The sequence below is a fragment of the Fukomys damarensis genome, unplaced genomic scaffold, assembly GCF_012274545.1.
Source record: "Fukomys damarensis isolate Sample0158 unplaced genomic scaffold, DMR_v1.0_HiC HiC_scaffold_22, whole genome shotgun sequence".
In the NCBI taxonomy this organism is placed as follows: Eukaryota; Metazoa; Chordata; class Mammalia; order Rodentia; family Bathyergidae; genus Fukomys; species Fukomys damarensis.
The window spans coordinates 27,276,978-27,289,411 of record NW_022900934.1 but is presented as its reverse complement, the minus strand read 5'-3'; the positions used below and the strand labels follow the sequence as shown (position 1 = coordinate 27,289,411).

The 12,434-nt window shown below is 41.6% G+C and overlaps 1 protein-coding gene across 2 annotated transcripts in view; it reads left to right on the top strand.

Annotated features, from left to right (window-relative positions):
• Positions 1–12,434, top strand: part of Tbc1d20 (TBC1 domain family member 20) — a 19,993-nt gene that overhangs the window by 2,180 nt on the left and 5,379 nt on the right. The window contains exons 2-4 of one of the 2 annotated variants that reach the window (XM_010621467.3): positions 1,412–1,533; positions 6,301–6,486; positions 9,480–9,560. In XM_010621467.3, coding sequence (XP_010619769.1) covers positions 1,443–1,533; positions 6,301–6,486; positions 9,480–9,560 — 358 coding nt within the window. In that variant the 5' untranslated portion in view covers positions 1,412–1,442. The remainder of the gene's footprint in view (positions 1–1,411; positions 1,534–6,300; positions 6,487–9,479; positions 9,561–12,434) is intronic. The other variant, XM_010621468.2, reaches the window with a different exon arrangement.

The window sequence follows — 12,434 nt, the reverse complement described above, 5'->3', positions numbered from 1 at the left end:
CTCCCTCCCTCTTCTCCCCCCTACTCACCTCCCCCTCTTTTGGGTGTTTTTTGTTACCTGGAATTGACATCAGGGCCTCACATTTCTGGTTCTTTTATTGTTTTGATTAAGGCTAATGTCTTTAAATTACAGTTTAAATGCTCTTTAAAGACTATAAAGGGGCTGGGGATTTAGCTCAGTGGTTCCGCCAGCTGCCTTACAAACTCAAGGACTTCAGTTCAATCCCTGATACCAAAAAAAAAAAAAAAAAAAAGACTGTAAAGTTAGCCAGGTACTTTGGCGCACACCTGTCATTCCAGCACTTGGGAGGCTGAGGCAGGAAGATTACCATGAGTTCGGCCAGCTTGGGGTACATAGTGAGTTCAAGGCAACCTGAACTACATAGTGAGACCTTGTCTCAAAACCAATCAATCAATCAATAAAATAGACTGTAAAGTTTCCTTCATATGCAAGCTTAAACCAAGTAATCAGTATGGAATTTTGTTCTTTCGCTTAAGCTTCCACTATATAATGTGTAAATCCCTTACCCAATAAGTATTTTGGAGCCACAGAAACTTTGAGAGGGTAGCTAAAGTCTTCTTTAGTCATAGTCCTTTTACTATATATTAGGTTCCCCCAAACCAGGGACTTTTGGAGATACCTGTTATTCGGTGGATGCAAAAATATATGCTTAGGTTCTAAAGCCAAAGTTGGGAGAGGTTTAAGACAATAATGGACTGAGCCATCTTTACCTGAACTGTAAAGAACTACTGCTTTAGTGGTATTTAAATGGAGAGCAGGTAAAAGTAGTGCCCATGTCATTCCTTTTTCCTTTATTGGTTCTTTTTTCATACTTTTCAAGCATCATTGATTGATTTGGTTTCGTATTTACAGACAGCTATAGATCAGTCATTTCATTCCATCATTGTTATGATAGCCAAGTCCTCTACTACAAAGGCATTTGGAAGGTATCAGCTTTGGAATGTACAATATACCTCTCAGTGAGGTACTATATAAATTGGAGAGGAGAGGATTCAGAGATTGGAGGGACAGTGTACCTCCAGGTGAAAGATGGCCTTTTATCCTGAGTGTAGATGGCATTCTAGAATCCAAAACTGTTTGTCCTTGTGCTCACGTCGGCAGCATATATACAGAAATGTGTGTCCTACACTAAAACCTGTTCATAAAATTTACCTTAACATAAAATAGATAGTAGTCATTCATTTTGATCTTTTCCTGAACAGCCCCAAAATAGCTTGGTGACTTTTCTCTTGACAGGTGGGATATGTGTCAGTTCATCATTCAGCAGAGACCTTGCTGACCTTTCCTCATTTTTTAGCTGTTGACCGTCTCACAGTGTGGTTTGTGCATTTCTAGTTCACTTGAGTTTTCTGTTTTTTTCTTACCTTTCTGTATTACCATGAGAGCCTAGGTCTTACGTGCAATAGAAAGTATCTGTGGGGATGGCACATACAGGAGTGTCTTCTTCCTCTGCCACTGACATCTGGCTTCTGGAATGTGAGATAAGGAAGGCAGTGCAGCCAGAATCCACAGGTGAGCCGTATTCTACACTGGGAAGCACCAAGAGCTTTAGAAACAGACCACAGAGTGTACAGATCTATTTGGAATTCTGCAATGAGCATAATCTTATCGGTACTTAGGGAAAAGTGATGTCATTTCCTATAGGAAATGTTTTCCAGTGGAATAGTAACTAAACTAAAATTTTATTCTATTCTCTCTCTATATATATATTTGTTGAGTTTCAAAAATAAGATAGTAAGTCTTAAAAAACAGGATTCACCAGTGGCTCAGGCCTGTAATCCCCGTCTTGAATCCTTATCTTGAAAAAAAAAAAAAAAGAAAAAGGAAAAGAAAAATACAGGATGGAAAGTGGAATCAGACCAGTCTTAAAAAAAGAATTAAAGGGCCGGGGATTTAGCTCAGCGGTTCTGCCGCATGCCTTGCAAGCGCAAGAACCCTAGTTCAATCCCCAGTACCAAAAAAAAAGAATTGGAGCTATAATTTGGATTCAGAGTTAGTTAACATTCTAGCGGATTATTTGTCAAAATTACATCAAGTCCAACTGATTGCAAGCAGTGTTCTTCTTCCCAAGATAAAAGCAAGTTTCCTCCCCTTCTTCAGTTTACCTGGAAAGGGGATGGAATATATCTAAGCAAATTGAAAATTTCCCATACTCTTAGCACATGGGTCAACAAAATTTCTCATTGTTAGTGTTCCTCAAGCAGTATTCATTGTTACCAATTAAGTGCTGTTGATTGTTTTTTTTTGGGGGGGTGTTTATCATTTCTTTGTTTTTTGATTCAGAGTTTTGCTATGTAGTGCAGGCTGTCACAGTGATTCTCCTGCCTCCCCCCCCAGGCTGGGATTATAGACATCCACCGTGCCCGATTTAAGTGCTATTAATTTGTGATGTGTGGGAAATGCAAGCAAGCTCAAGTTTAGAAGAAATGTAAATATGTTAGATTTTTCCTCTCTGTTGGAAATTAATTGAATTCCTGCCCATATTCTGTCTCATCATATATTTGTCATATAGAAAGGTGTGTCATATAAAAAGGGAGTGCAGTTCAGTTGTAGGGTGCTTGCCTAGCATGTGCAAAGCCTGGCTTCCATCCCTAGCCCCAGAAAGAGAAAAAAGTCTTGGCATCTTCCTGGGTGTTTGTGACTCCTCCCTGAAAACATTTAGCTTGGTCTTCCAAAACCCAGAGGCCTGCTGAGCCTGGTGGTGCCTGCCTATCGTCCCAACTCTTGCAAAGCTGAGGCAAAAGGATCATCAGTTTGAGGCTGGCCTGGGCCACCTAGTTAGACAGCCCCCATCACCACCACCAGAAAAAAAAAAAAGAAAAGAGGGGAGGAGAGGAGAGGAGAATCTCTCCTACTTCTGTTGTCTTCCCTGCACTTGACACTACAACCCCACAGAACTTGTGTTCTGTTTCCTGAGTGGACATGGTGCTTTATTTTTTTGTCTTTTTTTTTTTTTTTTTTTTTTTTTTTTTTTTTTTTTTTTTTTGGTACGGGGATTGAACTCGGGTCCTTGTACTTGCAAGGCAGGCCACTGAACCACTGAGCTAAATCGCTGGCCCAAATAGATAAATTCTTTTTTTGTTTGTTTGTTTTTTTGGTACTAGGGATCGAATTCGGGACCTTGGGCTTTCAAGGCAGAGGGCTGAACCACTGAGCTAAATCTCCAGCCCCCATGGTGCTTTATTAATGTGACAGGGGCTTTGCACATGCTCCTTCCTCTCCAGGAATGTTTTCTCTTAGACCCACTCTGCCATGTGGCAGAGTTCCCAAGAAGTTACCTTTGCTCCTTGTGTTGAAATTGGCCATTTTTTTCCTGTGGGTTTCCATGATGCTTCGTGATTCTGTTGCATCACTCTTTGCTGTGAGCTCAAGGGCTGTGAGGAAACCCTACCCATCTTTTTATCCCAGTACAGTGCTCTGTATAGGTAGACACTCATTAATTGATGGTCTGTTAAATGGGTGGGCAGATGGGGTGGTGGGTGGATAGGTGGGTAGAAAGATAACCTGAGCCAAGAGCTTGATGCACTTCATAAACAATTAACTAATTATGTGCTCTGCTCACAGGGAATTAAGGGCTTGGTTTTTCATGATTTCTAGGTAAAGTAGCCCTTTGATTTAGCCTCCAAACTGGCCCATTTTTGAGCATTCAGGGAACAGAGCAGTTATATCAAGACTATAGGTATAAGCCAGGAAGATTCAGACAATTGGTCACTGTCCTAGGTTCCAGAGAAACCATGAGCAGTTTAGCCAGGAGAACAAGTTTACTTGGGCAGAGAGTCACGTTGTTTTCCTGTCTGGCCTGCAGCTGCATGTGACTCCAGACCTCAGTTTTACAGTTTATGTCACAGTTCTTACAGATGGGTCACTGGGGCCTTTAGTGCCAGCTCTCATATAGTGTCCAGCTTTGTAGTGGAAACAATCTGTAAGCTGCTGTTGTGTCAGAATAGGACATTGCTGGGAGAAGCTGCTTAGTACCTTTTCTGAGGTCTAACCTACCTTCTGGTGTTATCTTCTACTGTGTCTAGAGTTTGTTTTCTGTCAAAAGAAAGGGCCTGCTTCCTATCTCCAGATCTTCTATTCTGTGTGTATCCTGCTGAGTTCTGCCTCTTTTTTTTTTTTTTTTTTTTTTTTTTTTTTTTTTTTTTTTTGTACCAGGGATTGAACTTGGGTCCTTGCACTTGCGAGGTAGGTGGTGGAACCACTGAGATAGATTCTGGCTGAGTTCTGCCCTTATTAGGATGTACTTTTGGGCCAAGGATTTAGCTCAGAGATGCCACGCCTGCCTCACAAGCCCAAGGTTTTCAGTTTGATTCCCGGTACTGCAAAAAAAAAAAAAAGAGAGAGAGAGAGAGAGAGTTGTATTTTTAAGGTGTCTGACTTGCCAGTCTCTTTGAGCTCTTCATCTTTATTGTCACCACATATGACAATTATAATACACTGTCTTGTGATATTTGATGTTTTCTTGTTTAACTTTTTTTGTGTTTTTGGTTTATCTTCTCAGAGGTGAAGGCAATAGAAAGACTGAATACAGGCATGGTTCATTTAACTTTAGCAAGCCATTACTAAAAGCACACATTGCAATATAAAACTCTGAAAACCTATGGGCCCTTATTTTATTTCATTTCATCTACTGGGAATTGAACCCAGGGCCCTGTTCATGCTAGGCTAGCACTAAGCTAAAACTCCAGCACCCACACATACTTTTTGAGACAGGGTGTCACTAAATTACCTAGACTCACACCAGACTCATGATTGTCCTTTGCATCCCAGGTTGCTGTGATTTACAGCCATGTGCCCATTATTTTAAATAGAAAAATTATATGATGATATCAGTCACAGACTGCCAACCCATTTCCTTAAAAAGTAATTTAAACTCAGTAAAATGTCTGTAAATAACAAAAATATAAGATGCTTAAAACATTACTTCCTTGTCATTGGTGACTAATATGATTGTTGAGAAACATCTGCTTTGTGTGCAGTATCATCGCCTCTACCAGCCATACTGGAAACACACTGCTTTTGAAAATACTTCCATATGATTCTAATGCAGTCTGTAGCTGGAGATGTTTCCATATGGTTTTGTTTAAAATGTATTGTACTTGCTTTGGCAGCACATAATTTAATTATGTTAATTTAGTATTAACTGTTTTTGATTTGGTACCAGAGATTGAACTCAGGACCTTGCAGTTTCAAGGCAGGCAGCAGCACCACTGGGCTAAATCCCTAGGCCTTTGTTTATTTTCTTTCATGGTTCTGGGAATCAAACTCGGGACCTTAGCAGCAAGTGATCACTAAACTACATCGCAGCCAGCCTTGGTTCTGAATTTTGAATTGCATTTTTCCTATATAAACAAAAAGGAAAAGTTCTTAGCGTTTTTTTTTTTTTTTTTTTGTTTTTTTCGTTTTTTTTTTTTTTTTTTGGTTTGTTTTTTTTTTTTTTGGCCCCAAGGATCAACCCAGGTCTTTGTGCTTGCGAGGCAGGCAGCAGAACCATTGAGCTAAATCCCCGGCCGAGGAAAAGTTCTTAGATTGAGATTTATTAAGAAAGAACAGGAAAACATTGGCATTAACTGCTAGATATGCCTAGATTTACTGAGCATTTATTGTAATTGTAATTCCTTGCTTATTACTTACATAGTGTATCTCAGTATGCCAGTTAAGTATCTGTAGGTTGATTTTTAAAAATTTGCTATTTCAGAATGAGGAGGACTTACATTAGGTCAATATGATCCGTGTACCATATAGTGACTTTCTTTTTTTTAAAATGTATTTATTTATTTATATTTTTTTGTACCGGGGATCGAACTTGGGTCCTTGCACTTGCAAAGCAGGCAACAGAACCACTGAGCTAAATCCCCATCCCATAGTGAGTGTCTTGACAGGAAACTGTAGTCCAGAGGTCTAAGAGGTAATGTGTTCTGCCCAAAGTTATAGAACTAATAAGTTGCAGGGCTAGGATCTGAATTACCACCTATCTGTTATTAACACATTCTTTAACTGCCTCTTTTTTTTTCTTTAAAATGACATTCTTTGCATATTATTGTTGGTCCAAACCTATAGAAAAGGATCATCTTTTAAAAGTATGCAACTTGTCTGTGAGATTCAGCACACTGGGCCAGTTAATCCTGCCTCTGCCAGCCGGTGATCTAGAAGCAAATGTGTAAGAGAAGTTACCCACCTTACTTCAAGTCAAATAAGGAGATGGAGCCCTAAGCAAAAAGCTACATATGCTGAATGTGTGCCTGATGCTCTTCACACACTCTGGTTTTATTTCTGCAGACTTCAACACCAAAAGGAAAAAGAAAGTGGCAGAGATCCACCAGGCCCTGAACAGTGATCCTATTGATGTGGCTGCCCTCAGACGCATGGCTATTAGTGAAGGAGGACTCCTAACTGATGAGATCAGACAGAAAGTGTGGCCCAAGCTCCTCAATGTCAACACCAGTGACCCCCCACCTGCACCAGGTACTGGACATGGGGCCCCAGAGGGGAGCTTGTCTAGGAGTCAGGGAGAAAGGGATTCTAGGGTGCTTAATTTTTGTGCTCATTTTGAACCCAAAATAGATGAATACATTGAAACGCTAGCCCTCACTCTGAAATAAGGCCTGATAACTGATAAATAGAATTTTTTTAATAGCAAAACATTTATTGGGCGGAGGATTTAGCTCAGTGGTACCACCACCTGCCTCACAAGCAGAAGGTCCTGAGTTTGATCCCCAGTACAAAAAAAAAAAAAAATCATTTATTGGTACATTTTAGGTATACATAATGGTAACACTCATTATAGGGAATTTGTACCTGTACATTATACATCCTGCCTCTTTTTTCCCATGGCTTCCCTCCCTTCAAGCCCCCTCCCCTTCCTATGTACAAAGCTTTGTTTCCATTTTTTTTCTTTCCATTTTCTCCTTTTTTTTCTTGTCATTTCCTTCTTTTTCCCTCCCTCCTCCCGTTCCCTCTCCCATCCAAACATTTTCTTCCCATTTCTCAACATCTATTATACATTTTAGTCCTGATAAGTAGGATTTGATTCATACCTGGAGTGAGCTTCTATTAGTGATTAAGATATTGGCTAGGAAAGAAAGTCTGTTAAGAATGTGTTTTCTATCCAGGCATGGTGGCACAGGCCTGTAGTCCCAGCACACAGGAGGCTGAGGCAGGAGAATCACTGTGAGTTCGAAACCAGCCTGGGCTACATAGTGAGTTCTAGGTCAGTCTCAACTACATAGTGAGACCCTGTCTCAAAAAAAAAAAAAAAGTGTTTTGTTTTGTTTCTTTTTATTGAGTTTATTGGTACATTCTAGGTATACAGTACAGTTACATTCATTACTGGGATCTTGTACCTTTACATGACACGTAAGAATGTCTTTTCTGGTTGAGATTCTCCTTGATTGGAGGTCTGTTGTAGGAATCTGTATTTTAATAAGTACCCAGCTGATTCTCATGCAGAGGGACAGCATATTGAGAAACAAAGGAAAACCTTTTTCTTGGGAAATATTAAGATCGTTTGTAGATCCAAAATTCAGTAATTGCTGGGTGCAGTGTAACATGCCTGTAATCCCAGCAGCTCAGCAAGCTGAGGCAGCAGGATCATCACCAATTTGAGGCTATCCCGGGCAATTTAGCAAGACTGTCTTGAAAAAATTTTTAAATCTGTAATTGTACAAAAAGCTGTTACATAACTATTTGCAGAGCCATGTAGAGAAAGGAATCCCCTGAAATGTTGTCCAACATACAGAAGAATTATAGTGGGACAGTGAGTATGCTTTGCTGTCCATCTCCTTGACTCATTCAGTTTATCTCGTTGATGCTATTATGGCAAAATGCCAGGAGCTGGGGATGTTCTTTCATTTGGCAAATGTTAGTTGTGCTGCTATTGTATGCTAGGTTCTGGAGGTGATGGTTGCCTAAAAAATTCATAGTCCCATGGTGCTGCCTAGGAAGTACTGAGTCACCACTTCCATTATCTTTGGAACTGGCCTCCTTGGAGTGGTCAACTTTTCATTGGAAGGCAAAGGCTCTGCCATATTCACATACCATCCTGAGAAGACATTCTCTGAGCTCCCACACTTCCCAGCTCTCCTGATAACAGGAAGTACAGACTTCTTTCAGGGCTGTCGACTTGGGTTGCAAGGGAAATGGACACTTCTTTCATAGTCCTTGATTTGTGTTGAGGGAAGTGTACACCTGCACACGGTGAGAGATAGCCTCTTAACTTTTACATTGTATTGCGCTTCTGCCTTGACCACAGTCTTTCTCCTGTCGGTGGCATCTTTATAATTTCAGGTCTAAGAGGCATTAAAATTTGTGTGTGTGTGTGTGTGTGTGTGTGTGTGTGTGTGTGTGTGTTGCTTGGGATTGAAACCAGGGGTGCTCTGCCATGGAGCTACATCCCCAGCTCCCCGCCTTTTTTTTCAGACAGGGCGTTATGGCCTGTGTCTAGATGTCTCCCCAAAGCCTCATGTAGTCATAGGTGGGGCTTTTTTAGAGGGGGTCGCTCTAGAGTGTGTGATGTTGGAATTAATTCATAGTGCAACTCTAGGATCAAGGGCACTAGGACTAAAGGTGTGAGTGCTACCTGCCCTAAGTAGCCTGGATAAGATATAAGGGATAAAAGAAGCTATGGTCAGCCCTTGCTTGCTTTGCTACCTTCTGCCCGCCATGAACTGTCTCTCCTCTGTGATGTCTTTCTGCCCCTACCTGGAAGCCAGCCGATTATGGACTGAAACATCTACAAACTGTGAGCTAAAATAAACCTTTTCTGCTTTAACTTTGGGTGTTGAGTATTTTGTCTCAGCAGTGAGAAAATAAGTCACAGGGTTTTGCTAAGTTACCCAAGTGAGACTCAAATTTGTGATCCTCGTCCTCTTTCAGTGCTAGGACTACAGGAATGTGCCACAGTGCCTGGCTTTTATTTATCTCACTTTATTCCTGTTGAACAGCTCAGGGCTCACACAGTGTTAAAAAAGTTACAGTTGTAACAAGGATCTATTTATGCAGTCATCATGGTAACCTAAAAAGTGCATGGGGAAGGGAGTATCCTCACTTACAGGTGTGGGCAGGTCTCCAGTGACGCACAGGGCACCCCCTAAGGCCCAGGCCTCCTGACCTCTCTGTTGCTCTCTGCCCACTGTACTGCTGCCTGGATAGCCTGTGTCCTTCTTTTATGGTCTCCATGACTTGCATGAAACCACATATGTTTTGAACTAAAATAGGGATTCCTTCCCAATGTATTTTGAATAATAGCTCTTCAAAAATAAGCTAGTAAGGGCCAGGGATTTAGTTCAGTGGTTCTGAGCCTGCCTCACAAGCGCAAGGTCCTGAGTTCAATACCCAATACAAAAAAAAAAAAGAATAAACTGGTATGTGTCTTTCCAGGCCTTCGATGTCCTAGAATGTTTTCTTCTACCTGGGCTTGCAAACATTCTTGTCATAACATGTTCCTCTTCCACCAATAGGAAAGGACCTACGGCAGGTGAGCAAGGACTACCAACAAGTGCTGCTGGACGTCAGGCGGTCCCTACGGCGCTTCCCCCCTGGTGAGAAGCTCTCCACTCTTGCCACAATTGGAATGAGCCTTTCTGTTCCCGGGCCCTTAACGTCTTGTGTGGGTGCTCCCCAATCCCAAGGAGTTCCCATCCCAGCACCCAGAGTGTCCTAAGGCACAGGACCCTGCTCCTCAGGCACGTTTAGTGCTCTGTCTGCTGAGTAATTGTTTTGTCGACTAGTCACTGTCAGACCTCCACTCTGAAAGTCAGAGCTTAAAATAATTTCTCTTGGTGGTAAACAGGAGAGGCCTTCATACAGATGGTTAGAGCCATGTCTAGCTTCAGAGAGCAGGTTAGCTTATAACTGGGCACTAACAAGAACTGCTAGTGTTTTCATTTAATTAGATTTACCAATAGTGCTATCTTACATATACATATTTTGGGTTACTTAGACTGGAATAGAGGCTATTTCCTGCATCTAGACAGAGTCTATTCCTAAAATTACCTCCTCCTTCCCAGGAAGAAGGATGAGAATGTTGTTTCCTTTGGTACAGTGAAGGCCACTGGGAAACAGACATCATGGTTATGATCCATTTTGCTTCCTCTGGCAGTTCCTCCTGAGGTCTGTGAAGAGGAGAATCATGAAGGGAGTAAGAGTCTCCAACCCTGTCACCTCACTGATCTGAAACCAGGCCCTGGCTTGGATTTGTCTGTGATAGGCCTTCTTTCCTATTTGTATCCTTGCTTCTTGGAAAGGCACTTGTGACTCCCCTGTAGCTAATAGCCTGCCAACTTCTTTTACAATTTTTTAAAAACAATTTGAAACAGTCTTGCTATGCCATATAGTTCTTGAACTTGCTATGTTGTCTCTGCTGTCCTCTAACTCAAAATCCTCCTGCCTCAGCCTTCTAAGTGCTGGAATTACAGATTGCACCACCACTTCTGGTTCTGGTTTGATTTGGGTAAGACATGTGCCCATGGCTAAGTCTCCTTTCTGGTCCTGCTCTTTTTTTTTTTTTTTTTTTTTTTAAGTACTGGGGATCAAACTTGGGACATTGTGTTTGCAAGGCAGGCCACAGAACCACTGAGCTAAATCCCCGGTCCTCGGTCCTGCTGTTTTGGATAAAGCCACACAGGACAGTTGCCTCCCCTGTTCCCCTTGGTGACCTGTTTTCCCTCTGAACCCTTTATTCCACCTCCGTTTGTGTCGCGTCAGTCAGTCTATGGTAGTCTTCTTGCAGGCTAAACTCTCCTTGTGGTTTCATATTCTTTTTCCATTCGTGTTCTTCTGTTTCCCTGACTGCTCTTATATAGGAAATTCAAACAGGGTTTTAATTTTTACTCCCATTACTTTTATTACTTTACCTACCTATAGTTCTTGGTTTACTTCATTTTATCTTCTCCACTATGCATTATTGGAGAAAGGTGGAGTAAATATGGGCAAGAGAGGCCCTGCTCTAACCCTGAGCCCTTTTGTCAGTGTAATCTGGGCTCTTACTTCAGCTTTGTTCTCTGTAACTGTGAGAGCTCAGCTCATGGTGTGGGAAACCTAGGCTCTATATCATTCTAAAGCAGTGCACAAGGCAAGCTTTGAATTTTTTGCTCTTTAATCGTAAATAACTTTAGTCATTTTTCTTTACAACTGGGGATTCAGAATTAACACCCTTGCCCATGAGCTTCTTAGCAACAGCAGAGAGTTTAAGCCTTGTGTTCCACCTGTTCTGCTGTGCCTCCCACGGGAGCCTTCCAAGCAGGCTGCCCTCCAGTCTTATGCAGTCTCTGGCTCACGGTCACTGAGGAAGACCAAGTCCTCAGAGGCTGTGGCACACACAGCCGTCAGCATGTGACTCCACAGACACTTTGTGCTTTATGTGGATTTTTGAGTTCGCTTAGGCAGAACTCTTCTGAGCAGTAAAGACCACATGCTTCCTACTGAACTTTTTTCCAGTTCTCATACTAGCCAGAATAGGATTTTCTGAGAATATTTCAACAGAGGAACTAGAACAGAGATCATGATCGCTTTCCAGCCACTTGTTCCAATTTCCTGGCTGCTGCAGTGTTTAGCTCCCTTGAGCTGAGCCTTGAGGTCCAAGTTCTTCTCCAGCTGCAGAAGTACTCGGGCGAAGCAGGACTCATACACAACAGCCGTGTGCCACTTCACAGGCTTGGTTCTCAGGATAAGCACAGCCTTTTTCTTGTTGAGTGCCAGCTTAGGAAGAGCAGGTTCGAGTTCTCACACTGAAAAGTAGATGAGCCACGCTGACCGGGCTGGACTGGGCCATCCTCCAGGCTCACCTATGAGTTAAGGGGATCAGTGCTGCCTGTACTATTTGGTTTGGTTTAGAGAGGGATATGCAGTTTGTTTTTTTTTTTTTTGGTACTGGGGGATGGATGAGCTTGGGTCCTTGTACTTGAGAGGCATGCAGGTTTTTAGTTTTTAAATTATAATTTCATTCCAAAAAGTTGCAAAAATAAGGCCAGGGATATAGCTCAGTGGCACCACACCTACCTGGCAAGTGCAAGATACTGAGTTAAATTCCCAGTACAGGAAAAAAGTTGTGAAAATAGGGTAAAGAATTCCCCAGATACCTTTTACCTAAATTTCCTTCTTCACATGTGTTTCATTAGCCAAATGCTCTCCTCCTTTTTTTCTCCATATAGACATACAAATCTTTTATAAGCCACTTAAAATTGCAAACATGTTGCCCTTTACCCAAAATATTTCAGGATATAGTTCTAAAACTAAGGTCCTTATGTTACCAAAATCAGCGACAGCATTGAAAAGTACCATTATCTTTTTTTTTTTAAAGCTTACAAAAAATGTATTTTATTTCCCATCAGTATATTTGGAAAAAGGTTCTCAAGTCAGTCCCGACCCATTATCTCCTATACCTGGTAATGTTATCTAAAAAAAAAAAAAAAAAA